Raw genomic sequence first — 14,276 nt, forward strand, 5'->3', positions numbered from 1 at the left:
AGTGGTCAGAGCTGCTAAACAGATGACCTAGAGACGGGCTGTGCTGAAAACGAGGAAGACGGAGACACTGAAATAAATAGGCTCGATAAGAAATATTCCAGACGTTTTTTATGGATTTTGGATTTTCATGGATCTTTCTTAAAAATTAAATTTTTGCACACCCATTCACAGTTAGCGAGTACCAATCCAAAATGTCAAACCTTGTCACCCACACCCATGTCTATTACAGTATATGATTCAAACTAACTTCAGTAACTTAGATTCCTATAGTCCAAGTGTGACTCAATGAGCCCCAGATTCCCCTTCAATCCCTGAATCTCGGGATCACCAAATTGTGACCTTTTCCAAGGGTATGTTCAAACATTCAGTACATAGAAATATTACACTGTTTGAATAAATAAGAGCTGAGTAGCATCCATCCATCTCCTAATGGCTTCATCCAATTCAAGGTAACAGGGAAGCCGGAGCCTATCCTAGCAAGCAATGAGCACAAGTTAGGATACAGCCTGTGTCACAGGGCACAAACACACAAACACAGACACGCACACACCCACACCAGGACCAACTTTCCCATAAGCCAATCAGCCTACCAGTATGTCTTTGCACTGAGGGGAGAAAACCGGAGCACCCAGAGGAAAACCACGTAAACAACAAACAAACTCCACACCGACAGCACCCCAGGAAGTGAACCCATTACCCCAGCGCCACAAGGCAGCAATGCTGACCACTGCGCCAGCTGAGTAGCACTCCAGCCTAATCTTATGGTGTGACAAAGCGAATGAAACTGAAGAAACCTGTTTAAACTAAACAAGTTCTGAAGGTTTTACCTGTAGAAATCCCAAATAACATGCAGGTAAAATCCAAATGAGATCAACTCGGTGTTAAGAAAAAGACTGGGGGAGGAAACAGAATTTTGCTGGTCACTGCATGCGTTTGTCTGACTTCCCATTTTATCAGTTTTATGTGAATGTTACAAATTATTAGATTGCGCATTGTATCCAATTAGTATGGTTGCACTCGGGACCACAGGTGGAATATAGTTTCTATAGATTTCTTTTAGTTTTCTATTGTACCTGCACTATCCAACAAAAAAGATGCGCATTTTTTTTAAAGTCAATTGACTAAATTCAGCGCCATTTGTTTATAATGTGTCATCAAGATTTTATCTTATTTATTGACAAATCCCATGCATTTGTAATTACATGTGGTGTACAGTACGTCTACCCGCAGTTACTCCAGATCAGTCCTGCAAATCGGCGCTGAATCGAGAAACAGTCTGATGAGGTTGTAGCGCGCAGTTGGCGGTGGCACAGACTCAAAACGACCCCGTTAAGAAAACAGATCCTTTGCTAATTCCGTCATTAAACTGACTGTGGTACTAAAAGCAATATAAGAGATTCATGTATTTCCAAAAGAATTGTAGATTTTATAAACAAGCGTACCGCGGTAATGAGAGGCGTTTCTCTGCTAGAAGCTTCTAGCCGATTCTAGCACTGAAATGGCAGCGGCGCTGTTAGATTTAAGCATTTTTCATCCCTGTGCTTAAAACGTCGCATTTAAGTTAAACTCTCGGCGTCCATTCTTGTCTTGTTTTTTTTTTAATTTTACCTTGACGTCTTCAATTCAGGTGTTAATTACACTTTTTGAAATTGGACTTAATTGGTTGCAATCTGGTTAAACCGCACACAATGACGAAAGCTTAGGTCCCTTTTTTTCTCTATATTTAGCATAATGCATGCCGGGATTGCAGAGCGGAAGTGTTTTTAGGCATTTAAGAAGCGGTGTTTAAAAAGTGCGTTTTGTGTCTTGAAGAAGCCCCTCTATGCCTTTTATTCATGATGTGCCAATAGGCTGGGCATTTGCTTTAAGAAAACTATCATGCGAATGTCTTAAACGCTTAAATACTGTACCTTCTGTCTTTTTCTGCCCAAGACACTATGTTCTGTCGAGGATATCCAACAATTTAATCAAAAAAGTCTCTTTTGATTGTTATGTTGTATTGGAATTCTAAGGCATAATGCCCATGCAATTAAATATAAATAGTAGCTCTACTTCTTTTAGGATTTAAATACTTAAATGGATAATTTTTTAAAACCTGTAATCCTTGTGCTTTAAAAAGGGTTTCATTCTGTATGGTCCCTAATTCCAGAACGTGTACTGGGACCAGCTAATGGTTTACAGGCTTTTCCTAAACTCACGATGCCTTGTTGTGATTTTGTGGTTTGCACGATCCCCTGTTGATTAAACTGTGATTGTTGTTTGTCTGGGTTGCAGTTTTCTATTAATGTAACTCCATATTTAAACAAATATCAGTTATTATGGGTTGTAATGAAAATCGGGTATACAAACTCGGGTGTTTTTCATGGCGTACAGTGCTGCCTAACTAATTGCAAAGCCCAAATAGGACACATCGGGTTACAGAAAATGCCTATTTTCTGTTTATTCAATGATTGATTGCATACTTGACTGATGAGATTGGATATCGCTAATAGCCTAAAGCCTGAAAGCCCTGATGGTCTTAAAAAGCACTGCTTAATTTCCATCCTAAATACAATTGCCAACTGTCATCCTTGCTTCAATTAGTTGCGCTGATTTCCCAGCATATTTTTGTTTACAATACATATATTGTCCACTATCATCAGCAGTGAAAAACTCTAAGTTACAAACTTTTTAATGACATTTTCTGCAATGCAGACAGGATGGCCGTCGTTTTGATACCTAAAGGTCATACCTTGTATTATCCAATCTGCTTTTGAAAGCCACACGGATTCATGCAGTTCCATACTATCACCATTAGATGGGGCTCTATCACCACATTTGAGCGAGAAGAGGCGCATGCCACTTGTAGAAGTGCATTGAAAGAGTTAAAAAAAGAGTCATTTATTTTTTGGCTGCTTCTTTAGTTTATGACTGGAACTACATCACTATGGATTTCAATGATATAGTAAAGTAGCCATCAGCTACAGAAATAGCTGTACCATAAAATCATCCAATACCATTGAATTTGAAATACGTTGCTAGTCATGGATTTGGGGAGATTGGCCCTGGTGAGAGTGTGGTTGTGTCTGTGTGTGCCCCGTGATGGACTGGTGTCCCATCCAGGTCGTACCCTGCCTTGTGCCTGCTCCCCAGTGACCTCGACCTGGAAGAAGCAGTTAGAAAATGGATCGATGAAAGCCGTGTAGAAGTGGGCTGTATCCTGGATCAAACATTACTCGAAACAGACTGGTCAGATTGTGCACTTTGTTGTTTTGACTTTTAATTTGTGTTCCCTTATCATTGTTCTGTCCTAATTTTAGTTCTGCCTCCTTGTGTTTTTAACCCCTTTCAAAACTTCCATTTTGAATTCCCTACTTCTCTTAAGCAAGAAAGACTGAAAAGATGAATACTACTCACTTGAAGTTGCTGGGTTACTGGCCACAATAGTCATGTTTACATTGATGTTAAAGGCACCCAATCCCAGTCCCAGAGGGCTGGTATGTTTGCAGAACTGAATTGTCTCTTTGAAGAACTAATGCCTAAAACGCTGGAAGAAGCAGTTGAATTGGTCCATTTAAGACAATCATGAGCTAATTTAGATCATTAAGAGGGCCCTGGGTTCAATTCTTAGCCCTAGGGTGCTATCTGTTGTCTGTGTGGAGTTTCTATGATCTCCCTCTGTTTGTGTGGGTTTCCTCCAGGAGCTCTGGTTTCCTCCCACAGTCCAAAGACATACTGGTAGGTTAATTTGCTTCTGGGAAGATTGGTCCTGGTGTGAGTGTGTGCATGTTTGTGTTTGCATGATTTTCCTGCGATGGAGTGGCGTATCATCCATGGTTTATCCCACCCTGGGTCCACTGCTTGCTGGGATAGGCTCTGGCTCATTCAGATCATTAAGATATGATTTGGAATGAAAGCCTGCAGACAAACAGGACTAGGAATAAACAGAATTCTCCTAAAGAATACATGACTTTTGCTTAAATCATCTGTAATTCCAGTAATTCACAGGTGTTCTCAATTTTTAGAAACAGGTAATCCATCAATCTAATTGGACTGCGACTCCAGGGTCAGGGCTGAAGACTCCTGACTAAAGATCTACCACATAATAATAGCAGTTCTGGAGAAACAATCTTTGTACAGAGTACACCCAAGTTTAAGATGATCCATTTTTTTACATTTCTTTGACAAGTGACATAAATTTTTTGCTTCCCTTGAGATCTGTAAGTTGCCACTGAGGCCATGAGTGGGAGTGACGCCCAGTACAAACAGGAAAAATAGCTTTATTGAGACTGCAGAATTAGTCATCCCTTTCACACAGAATGACTTTGGGTTTTGCTGCCACATACGTGCCTATTACAACGAACGATACAGACACAACAGTCTACGATGATTTTGAAACGTGTGCTTACAGCGAGAAGGAATGTGCAGTTGATTTTAAAGCATTCCTTAATTGTTACATTTGTGGACTGAGAGGAGGAGGAGAATCACAGACGTTTCCTTCTGCATCCTGGCTATAATGTCATCCTACTGTAGTTCAATGTCAGAAGTTCTAACAGAGTTAGTTGAAGAAATGTTATTTCTGAATCTTTAGAGAAAGATCAGCTAAAGTTTAAAAATGTTGTTGTTGTTTTTTTACTTTTTTATTTTGTTTGCACTGGGGTGTTTTGCACTGATTGGGCTTGTTCAATTCTCTGATTGTGTTTGCTTTAACCAAGGTATAATATAAGTGGAATTAAATGCAAATACAGTAACTTGTATTTTTCTCTCATGGTAACAATACTGTTTGGAAACTTGTTTTTATCTCCTGGTTGAGTTGCATAACATATTCTTCAGAACTCTTAAAACTGTATTATGAAAAGGGCCTTTAATATGTTTGTTTGTTTGTGTGTTTGTTTGTTTTTAAGAAGAATGCTCTGTTAAGGGATTGTTAACCTCCAATTTATGAGAATGCTTCTAGCCATCTGGTATAACATACAGTACTGCCTTTACTGTTGGAATGGTCAAAGAGTCAAAGTCTAATTTATTTACTCTTATCTGGCATGTTGTCAGCTTCCCATTTCTGAACCTTAAGGGCTCAGAAAGTGTCCATATGACTGAAAAAAAAATTCTCATTAATATAGTTATTTACTTGTGAGATTTGTGTGACAGCTGGCATGTCATTTCTAAAGAATGTGTGGCTCATCGTTTTTGTTTTTATTTCCCTCCCACCAATTTCCTTCATTTCATGCAAGCAGAACTAAAGGAGACTTTTATAAAGGAGACACTTGGATAAAACTCTGCCTGCGGTTCTGTGTTGTTTTGGGGAGCCCTGCTATTCAGGGTAAATACAACATAGCCAGAAACGGATAAAAATTAAACTCGTTCTGCATTGTTGGGAAGTTAAGGAAGCTTCAACCTACAAATGGTTTATTTCTGAGCTGCAAACCTAACATCACCGGAAATCGCTTCCCCTCAGAAAGCGAACATCTGTTTCTTAAGTCAGATCATGGCATCTAGCGCACTCCAGGCTGTGCGCTCACAGCCCAGGGAAAAAAGATCACTTCCTGTTTCTGCCTGATTCACCCCCTGAGAACCCTCACTCTTCTCACCCCACCCCCATCCGCACTTTTCCATGAATAAAATAAATCCCGCTCTCCTCGCCTAAGACTGACCGGCCGCCCTCATTAAACCAATCGCGTTTGTACGCTCCCATGATGCGCTGCACTGGGATCTGAGGAACCGTCCGAATACACTGAATTATGTAGGAAAATCCCATTGCTGCAAGTTTCAAGGTCTTATTTTTCGTGCATAATTTTAACAGTGATGTTGATAATAATAAAATAATAATAATAATTCCGTTATTTCAGGGTGACTCTAAATCAGAGCTAGCCACAGATACTAGTGCTTCCTGTCTGCTTTGATTATACTGTATAAGTGAGGCAAGTGCACACGGAAATTGATATTGGGAGCACTTAGAAATCCAGAGACCCATTTTGGATAGAGGCAGAGACTTTGCCATCATGCACTAGCACGTCAGCGTCATGCTGCAGTTTAACAATATAAAGAATACTTAAAACTGGCGAGACTCCGAGGGGCAAATACATTGTATTCGGTTTTGACAATGAAACGGAGAAGCGATGTATGCTTGTGTCGTCGTTCTTACTGTAGGCTAATTTCAGTGTCGGAAAACGAAAACAATTTGTCAAATCAGTGTATACCCAATTAAAATGTGGAAGCCGTTATTACAGTGCTTGGGTGTAGTCTGAATCCTAAAATTCAAGAGCGGGACCCGATGCGTGTATTAATCTTTTATTTCTTCTGTCACCTGTGTACTGCGTACTTTGCACCCTTCTTGAGGTGACCTCTGTCTATGCCAACATTTGCCTGGGCATATGATTGGTGATCATTTGAAAAAAAATGCCCAAAAGTGGCACTAACACGATGTATTGTAGGTCACTGATCAAAACTGATACAGGTTTCATTACACTACCCTAAGCGCGATAGAAATGTATTCATTCACCGGCGTTCAGGCTGGAATTCCAAAAGCCCTCTGCGTATTTAAAACTCAATGAAGTTAACAGTTAGAGGCCCGGAGTTTTTTTGGCATTTCAACCCTTACACTGAATGCGCTTCTGAACTACAGCACGCCGTTATCAAACGAGCTGTGTTAAGCTGTACTCTTTTCGCCTCATCTCCATCCTTTCTATGTACGAGTTCTGGGTGCGAGAAAATGAGCACATTGTGCAGTGTGCGCTTTGAATTGCAGCAGCTGGCGGAGTTCACCGTCCGCAGCCCTCGCTTCCTCCCTCCTCGCTTGTCTTCCTTCTACTTTGTTTTCTCTTTTGTCTGGCTCCACCAGTGCCGTAGGGACACAGTCAACTGAATTAAAAAAAACGTGAAACGACTCCGGGTGACTGAACTAACTGGGAGGGTTTCGCCGAAAGGGGCAAAAATACAGAAGCCCCCCCGCCCCCTCCTTTTGCGAAACAGCACAGGAGCGCCACAATTCAGGCTCCCGTCGCCTCCACAAAACCGAGGCGGCTCGGTTACTAAGGGCGCTGCTGATGCTGCGTTATTCTCAAAATCTTGTTCGTGTCGCCCGGACAAAAGCGCCGGCGACGTGGAGGTTATCGCCATTAATAGGGAGCGCCGAAGAGGTCTGATCTTGGGAATAATTCTTGTTCAGTGAGATGACTCGGTAGTTCAGTTGTTTGGACACGGTACTGCGGTTCGCATCTTGCCACACGCTTTCTTTCAGCGTCTGCTCAGCATCCATATTTTTCGCATCTCTGTAGCTATAGGGAGTGGCAGGGCTGCTGTTGATCAGCGCGAACCGCCGGCTCTCGGTCAACACTCGCTCCCTTTCCGCAGGAGCAGAGTAGGGGCTGCTGGCTTTCGGACGGGTTGCTGCCGCACCTTGGATGTTTGGAGGTAATTGTTATTTGTTTTTTTATCCTTTCGCGGTACCCCCAAAGCTTCCATGCGATGAGATGTACTGTGAAGTGAAACGGGATACGCAACCAGGCTGTAATAAGAGAAACAATGGACAAGCTTGAATGAGGGGGAACGGAGAAAAAGGCATACTGTAGATACTGTTCGTTTCTGTAGCCTCTTGTGCTCGCTTTTCGCGTAAAACGCATGTTTAAACCTATGACATTTAACCATCGCAGTAAACCGCAAATTTGCATCGCATGGCGTTTTGGATAGAAGTCCTGAAATTGAATGGTTGTCACAGTGCTGAGGCTTAGCTTTTCTATTACTGCAAGGTATGGTGTTTGCCCTTTTTGTTTCCGCAGACAGAAATTAGGCAGTTGTGCTTTTTACGCAACAAATGAATCGCTCCCAAAAACTGCAAGCAGCTATCTTCCGGATCTAAGGAAAACCTGGTCATTAAGACGCCCTTTTTTGGATCTACTGTAGGCGATGACTTTTAATATAAATAGATCGACCTGTATATTTCATTAAAATGTATTGCTGTAGGGAATATGAACAGGAAGCGCTACTGAGAACCTCTAAAATGCTTGGCTCTTAGTGAAAGGTTGGTTTGTTGTTTGGATGTCTGTAACAGAGCCATGTGCCAAATTAAGCGGAGAGAGCGCAAAGATGTCAGGTCATCCTTCATGCAGTTACAGTAAAGTGACAGTAGATTTTAGTTTATGCCATCTACGTAGCCCATCCCCTAGCGTGAATATAATTTTAAGGAGTAAGAATCACAGTTTTCCAGTGTATTGCCGAGTAAAATACGTTAGAACCCGTGTCATACAGTAAATAATGAAGAAACTGCGTGTCTAATGTTCCGAAATTGATAAAGGCCGATAACGTGCCGTTTCGCTAGAAAATCTGATAAAGGTATGATTTGTCTTCTAGCAAAGACTTACCACAAGGTTGATAGAACACAAACTGTCACAATATTTAGTCATCGGTTCCTGTTTTCTTTGACTTGAACAGGACTGCTGGCCCATAGTCCATCATATTATTGAAACGATAAATATCGTTGATCTAAACAAGGAAATAGATGCAGTATGTTATCAAACTCCAATTATGTTAAAATAAACAAATCACTCGGTTATTGTGGCGCAAACTGGTGTTTAAGGAATACATTGTCAAAAACACAAATGTTATGGATTGCTCTTTATAACAAACATTTTCCTGACAAGGGATTGTTTTCAGAATAGTTCTTTCAGCGTCTCTAGACCATTATTCTTCCTTTAGAAAAGGAAGCCAAACAAGTCCTGAAGCCCATACAATTGCAATGATTGTGTTAAAGTAACAAACAATAACATGTTTCTTTTGTAATACAGCATATGGCATTCAACATATCAGTACATGTTGTTGCTTGTTTTAGTATCAATGTACAGTATATTATCAAAGTTGTATCTTTTTAAGGCTATTTTAATCAATGATGTTTATTTTACTAACATTAAAAGGCTATTGCAATTAGAAACAATTGTGTTAGTATGTACTGTAACACTGAGGTGATAAGAATGACTAAAACTAACTGAGAACTAATTATTACATGAGACAGTAGGGTATCTGACTTGAAGCCAACATTATACCATCATTGTCTTTTGTACCGAGTTTTTGTTTTGTTTTTTTGTGGTGTGGATGTGAATTTACAATGAGTTCAGAATTCAGTCCTGCATTTCAATAATCAAAGTGCCCTATCTGGGACGTTCTAAAAGGGGTGGGCTTTGACTCTCTTTTTAATCCATTTCTCTCTTTTTTTGAGTTATGTTAACTTGAATAACAGGCCAATGCAAAACAAACCAACACAGATAATGTCTGAATCTCTAAATGCAATGTGTCCTACCAAACAAAACTGCAGGCACTTCTCAATTGCTTCCCAGCCATAAGAATGAAACACGTTGATCTTAAAAACTCCTTTCGCTTTCTCCTTATTTTTTGGAACAGTCAGTTCAAGCAGAATCTAGCAAGACAGTGAGTTTAAAACATGATTTCCAAGCTCATTTGAATGTTATTCATACAGTATGTCAGGTTTAATGTGGCCGTGCAGAAAAGATTGGGTAAACACAGTAAGTTCTATTGCTGAGTGTTTTAATATTGCCCTTTCGTGTTTGGAACCTACTTAAGCAGATTAATTACTCCAGATACAGACTGCTACTCTTCACCAGAGAATACTTGTCTGCAAGGATAGCAATGCTTCTGGAGAACTAACCATTTTCTAGTAAGAGTTGTGCTTTACTTTTTGAGTTTTGCCCATTGACAACAATGCACTAGAAGAGACTTTCCCTCTCTGATCTCTGAGAGCTGAAAGCATAAATGATGATGATGTCACTCAGCAGGGTTACCCAGCTGAATTAGTAATAGAATCAGTACTGCGTGATAGATTAAAGGAAAGTTGTAGAAGTAGCATAGAGATTTTGGTGTCTCTAGGGATGGAGTATCATTGAATCATGGTTTGTCTGTGAATGTTTGATCAGTCGTATTGGATCATCATAAAATCAGAATAGCCAGGAAATATGTTTGGAAGCAGAAAACACAGGAGATATTTGTATTTTTAAATACATTTCATATTTGTACAGTATGTGTCAGAATTAATCTACACATGATCCACAAAATCTACTTTATTGGAGATGCAGACCACAAAGTAAAACTTTAATATGTTTGCTATATAATATGTAACAGATAATATGTTTTTAGAACAAAAGGTTTTTCTTTTTTATGTTTTTTTCTCCTTTTCTCTTTATGTTGTTATACAGTACTGTATCTGGTAACAGGGTGATAGTTGACTCTTGACCTCTTATAGAAATGATACTGTGTATATTGTACTTTGACATCAACAAGAAGCACTAAAATTGCTAGTTGTCTAATTGAAGAGCAGGCATTGCAGTCAGTGCCCTGCTTCAGAGAGATAATGAAACTACAGTGCCAATGCTATCACTTGTAACTGGAGGTTACTTTGTCAGTGGAGGAAATCAAGTCTGGAAAAAGCATTCATTTCAAGGTCATTTAAAATGAGAAAGTACTCTGTTATTAGTTGTTATAAGTGCATATAGAATAAAACATAGATTTGACTGATAGCCACAGCTAAACGAGACAGTCCCCATTACCTGTAAAGCCCTTTCAGTGGAGTGTCCAGAAAAGCCCGATGTAAGTGTAAGCAAGTTTACTGGAGGACATTCATGGTGAGACATAACCCATACAGCTGTATAGTTTTAGTGTGGATGAGGCTCAAAGAAATAGCCCAGGAGAGACTGACAGACCTGAGTAAGTTGTCTTGTTTCCACAGGTGAAAATGAGAGGGGGTGGCCAACACCGTGAGGCCTGACATGTTGACCGAAGCCTCCAGAAGTAGGGAATTTTCTTGAGCACCCGTATCCAGAGACAAGCGATGAGCATGCTGAAGCCCAGCGGGCTGAAGATCCCCGGCCGGGGTCCGAAGCACTCCAGCCCGGTCGGACGGTCGTCAGCTGGATCATCTTCAGGCACAGCAACACAGAAAGAGAGTAAGTCTTGTTTCATCTGGGCCCTCCGGCAGCTGAGGAGGCCCCATTGTGTTGCCTGGAAGGGGCATTTTGTGTCAGTTTCAATGTAAAAGACTAAAAGGGTCAGCCAGTTCATTGGAAAACAACGTCCACAGTTATTTGTCCCTGGGTTTACCACAAAATCTCTTTTAGTGCTGAATTTTAGATGATGTCGGACTGGGAAAATGCTCATTCTCACCCACATTTTCCTTCCATTACACAGTAGAGGAAAATTTGGATTTGCTACCAGGACACAGAAAAAAACTTTGACAGTTTTTTGGAAGCATTTACATGTGGTGTCACTCAATGTTTAACTGAATATGAAAAAACAACGTCCACAACGTTAAAACCTTAACACCGATTCACTAGGAAGAAATAACACCCGGGATGTGCTGTAAGTATACTGAAGCAGTTTCCCCAGCAGCTTCAGACAGAAACTCAGATGCATATTGTGTGGTGATATTGATTGCCTTTCCCACCTTGTAATATTCTTCTGACTATTCTTACATTTTCTTTATGCAGCAGACCTGTTCTCCCATCACACGAATGATACCTCTTCTCCATCTCATAGTTGTATCTTCCTTTATGGGCAGAAGAACATTTGTAGGTCAGAAACTGTTCCCAAAGCATCTGAAATCTAGTGGGACTGAGATAATGAGAGTTCATTACTGTAAGTCGTCATTAGAAGTTAGCTCCTCAAATCTAAATCTTTTAGTCTTTGCTGTCATTGTGCTAACTGTAGGCTATAGTATGTTCCAGACTCTCCATTTCCCAGAGAAATATTTTCAGGGAATAAATAAAGAGTTCTTATTAAACCATTAGACTTTTTAATATCACCCTGTTAGATGTTGTTCCTCAGTGATTATATACTACTGTATCAAGTCTAAAACTACATGTTGTGCTCTTGCATGTGGGGTGAGTTATTTTTAAACCCTGTTTGTTCTGAATGATCTATCTGGCTTACAAATCCACAAAACGTGACCTGTTTGGTCCTCCTGGTGAAATCAACATGTTGTGATCTTTCGCCTCCATGTTTCGACTATTGGAGTGGTTATTAGACCATGCCTTAAGCATTTTCTAAATGAATTTTGTCATTCTCCGGCATCTGAGTGATCACAGATAGGATTGCTAAAATTATTATAAAAGGATTTATAGTATCATAAAAATGTTATCAAAAAGATGGTTTTCTTTCAGGTAAACACATTTTCGTTTTCTTAAATGTTATCAACTCTTAAATTTGCCACATTATTTCATATAAAAACAGCCATTCCCCAGCTCACATGAACACACAAACTCCCTCATCCGTGCCCTTCAGTGTTACTCTACCCCAGGTTTCTACATAAGGTTCCTCAAAACAGCTGTAATGACCCCTCTCCCTGCAGCAAGGCTTTGACTGCATGAGCAGCAGCAGCCCTCCCTGCCTCCGCTGTCCCACCAGCTGGGAGTTCCATAGAAATACAGGCCAGGCTTCTGGGAAGCCAGGAGAGTGAATCCAGAGTCTCCCAGTGCAGGAACTGTTAATAGGTTCTTCTATGTCTTATACGGTGTAAGAAACTACATCGCTGGAGGAAGCCAGTGCCTTTGTTTTCCCTCTGATATGAAGCACATATTACATAATTGTGGCCTTCTATTACAGAAGAACTAGCTCCTTTAACAGTTTCTTTTAAATAGCGAATCAAATCCAGTCATGTCAAACAGTCACTTAATCTGGGTCGATTGATTTTGGACCTTTATAATGAATACTATTAGATCTGCCAGTGATTAGTTGCCGTACAGTTGAGACACGCAAACTTCTGCAGCGAGAGAGGAGGTGGAGTCTTTGAGCCTTGTTCCCAGCGGATAGCCAGTGCGCTCTTCTTCAAGGAAGTCGGCCCGGCCAGTTTCTCCACACAGGGCTGCTCGAGGAGCTGGGGGAAATTGTTGTGTGCTGTTGAATGGTGGAATTCAGTCGGCACGGCGCTGGTGGGAGGCGGCCAGGCACAATTAGAAAATGGGGCCTGTGTTCTCCTTCTCGCGCGGCTCCTTTTCCTGCTCCTCCTGTCGCCATGGCAACCCCGCCCAGGCGCGAGCGCCGCGCCAGCATTCAGCTCGTTCAGGCTCGGCCGGGGCTTCCAGAGGGCCCCACTGTACTGCGGCGAGCAGCCTAGTCGCCATGGCGCGAGGCCAAGGCCGCAGTGCTGGATCTCAGATAGGCTGAGCTTTCGCCGCATGGCTCTGGAACGACCTCTTCCTCCAGTTCGTGCGTGGATGTCTTCATAAAAATGTTACCTTTTTGAAACATACCAGCGTCTGAATTTGGGCACTGTCTCTCTTGTTGTGAACCGTCTTCCCCTTTTCCATTCACGACATTTTATCATTATTTTTAAAGTGCTCCGAATTCACACCACTAATGTACAATAGGTGACCACGCGTGCCGTGTGTGAACTGGCGGGGAGTCTTAGACATTCAGATACCATACACACAAAAGGTTTATTTCTTATTGTAATCTTTGCTACAGTGAAGTACTTTGTCCATCGTTGACTAAAAAAATGTGTTTTTTGACCAATCATCATTTTTTTCAGAAAAACATTTTCTATTTTTCATTACAGCCACTTAATTTCTAGTGGTCAATTGTTTTTTACTGTATGTCTCTGACCTGCCTCCCTACAGTATCAATAACCACACAACTCTTGTCGTGGTGCCATACAGGACAGTTAGTGGCATTGCTGCAGGCCCTGGTCAGCTGTTTAGCCAGGAGAGCTCTGTCTGGTCAATCCCAGCACTCCTCCTGTGCTATAGCTTGGGCAATCCCAGTCACAGCTGCCTAGTGACAGTACCTAGGCTTGACCTTATGACCTGGTGTCTGGGCCATAAAAGTCAACTTAAATTAGGAATGTTTAAGTGGGGGCCTGTGTCAGCATTCTTTTCCCGCAAAGGAGTAGGTAAAGGTTTAGTCCACCGTGAATAATAGAATGGAGAAACAACATTTCAGCTGTTAATCCTTCTTCAGATGTTTGTCAGATTAGAGATTCTTTTGTATAAATTACATATAAATTCTTTCAAGTTTCAAGTTATAATTGTCTTCCTTCACGGATATTATGTGAGGTTGGGAAGGATAATATTCTGGCAACAACAGTAGCAACAGTTTGAACACTAACCTTCAGCGATCACAATGTCCAGTAGTTTGAGGAGGAGAAATGTCTGCAGCATCAGAGGCCAGAGGCCCTGTATTTGTTATACTCTCAGTTTATGTAAAGCTCTTTCTTCTCAGACCTCACACCTGGAGAATGCTCTTTCTGTATATTAAAAATTCAAAGAGATCTGTCGTACAGTTCCTTGCTCTTCCTTTAGTAT

At 41.1% G+C, this 14,276-nt stretch overlaps 1 protein-coding gene across 1 annotated transcript in view; it reads left to right on the top strand.

Moving 5' to 3' along the window:
- Positions 1-6,787: 6,787 nt before the first annotated feature.
- Positions 6,788-14,276, top strand: part of clip2 (CAP-GLY domain containing linker protein 2) — a 32,049-nt gene continuing 24,560 nt past the window's right edge. Inside the window, exons 1-2 of the mRNA XM_088906904.1 lie at positions 6,788-7,389; positions 10,709-10,925. Of these exons, the coding sequence (XP_088763030.1) occupies positions 10,811-10,925 (115 nt within the window). The 5' untranslated portion in view covers positions 6,788-7,389; positions 10,709-10,810. The remainder of the gene's footprint in view (positions 7,390-10,708; positions 10,926-14,276) is intronic.

This window comes from Atractosteus spatula, chromosome 27 (genome assembly GCF_055471065.1).
Source record: "Atractosteus spatula isolate fAtrSpa1 chromosome 27, fAtrSpa1.hap1, whole genome shotgun sequence".
NCBI lineage: Eukaryota > Metazoa > Chordata > Actinopteri > Semionotiformes > Lepisosteidae > Atractosteus > Atractosteus spatula.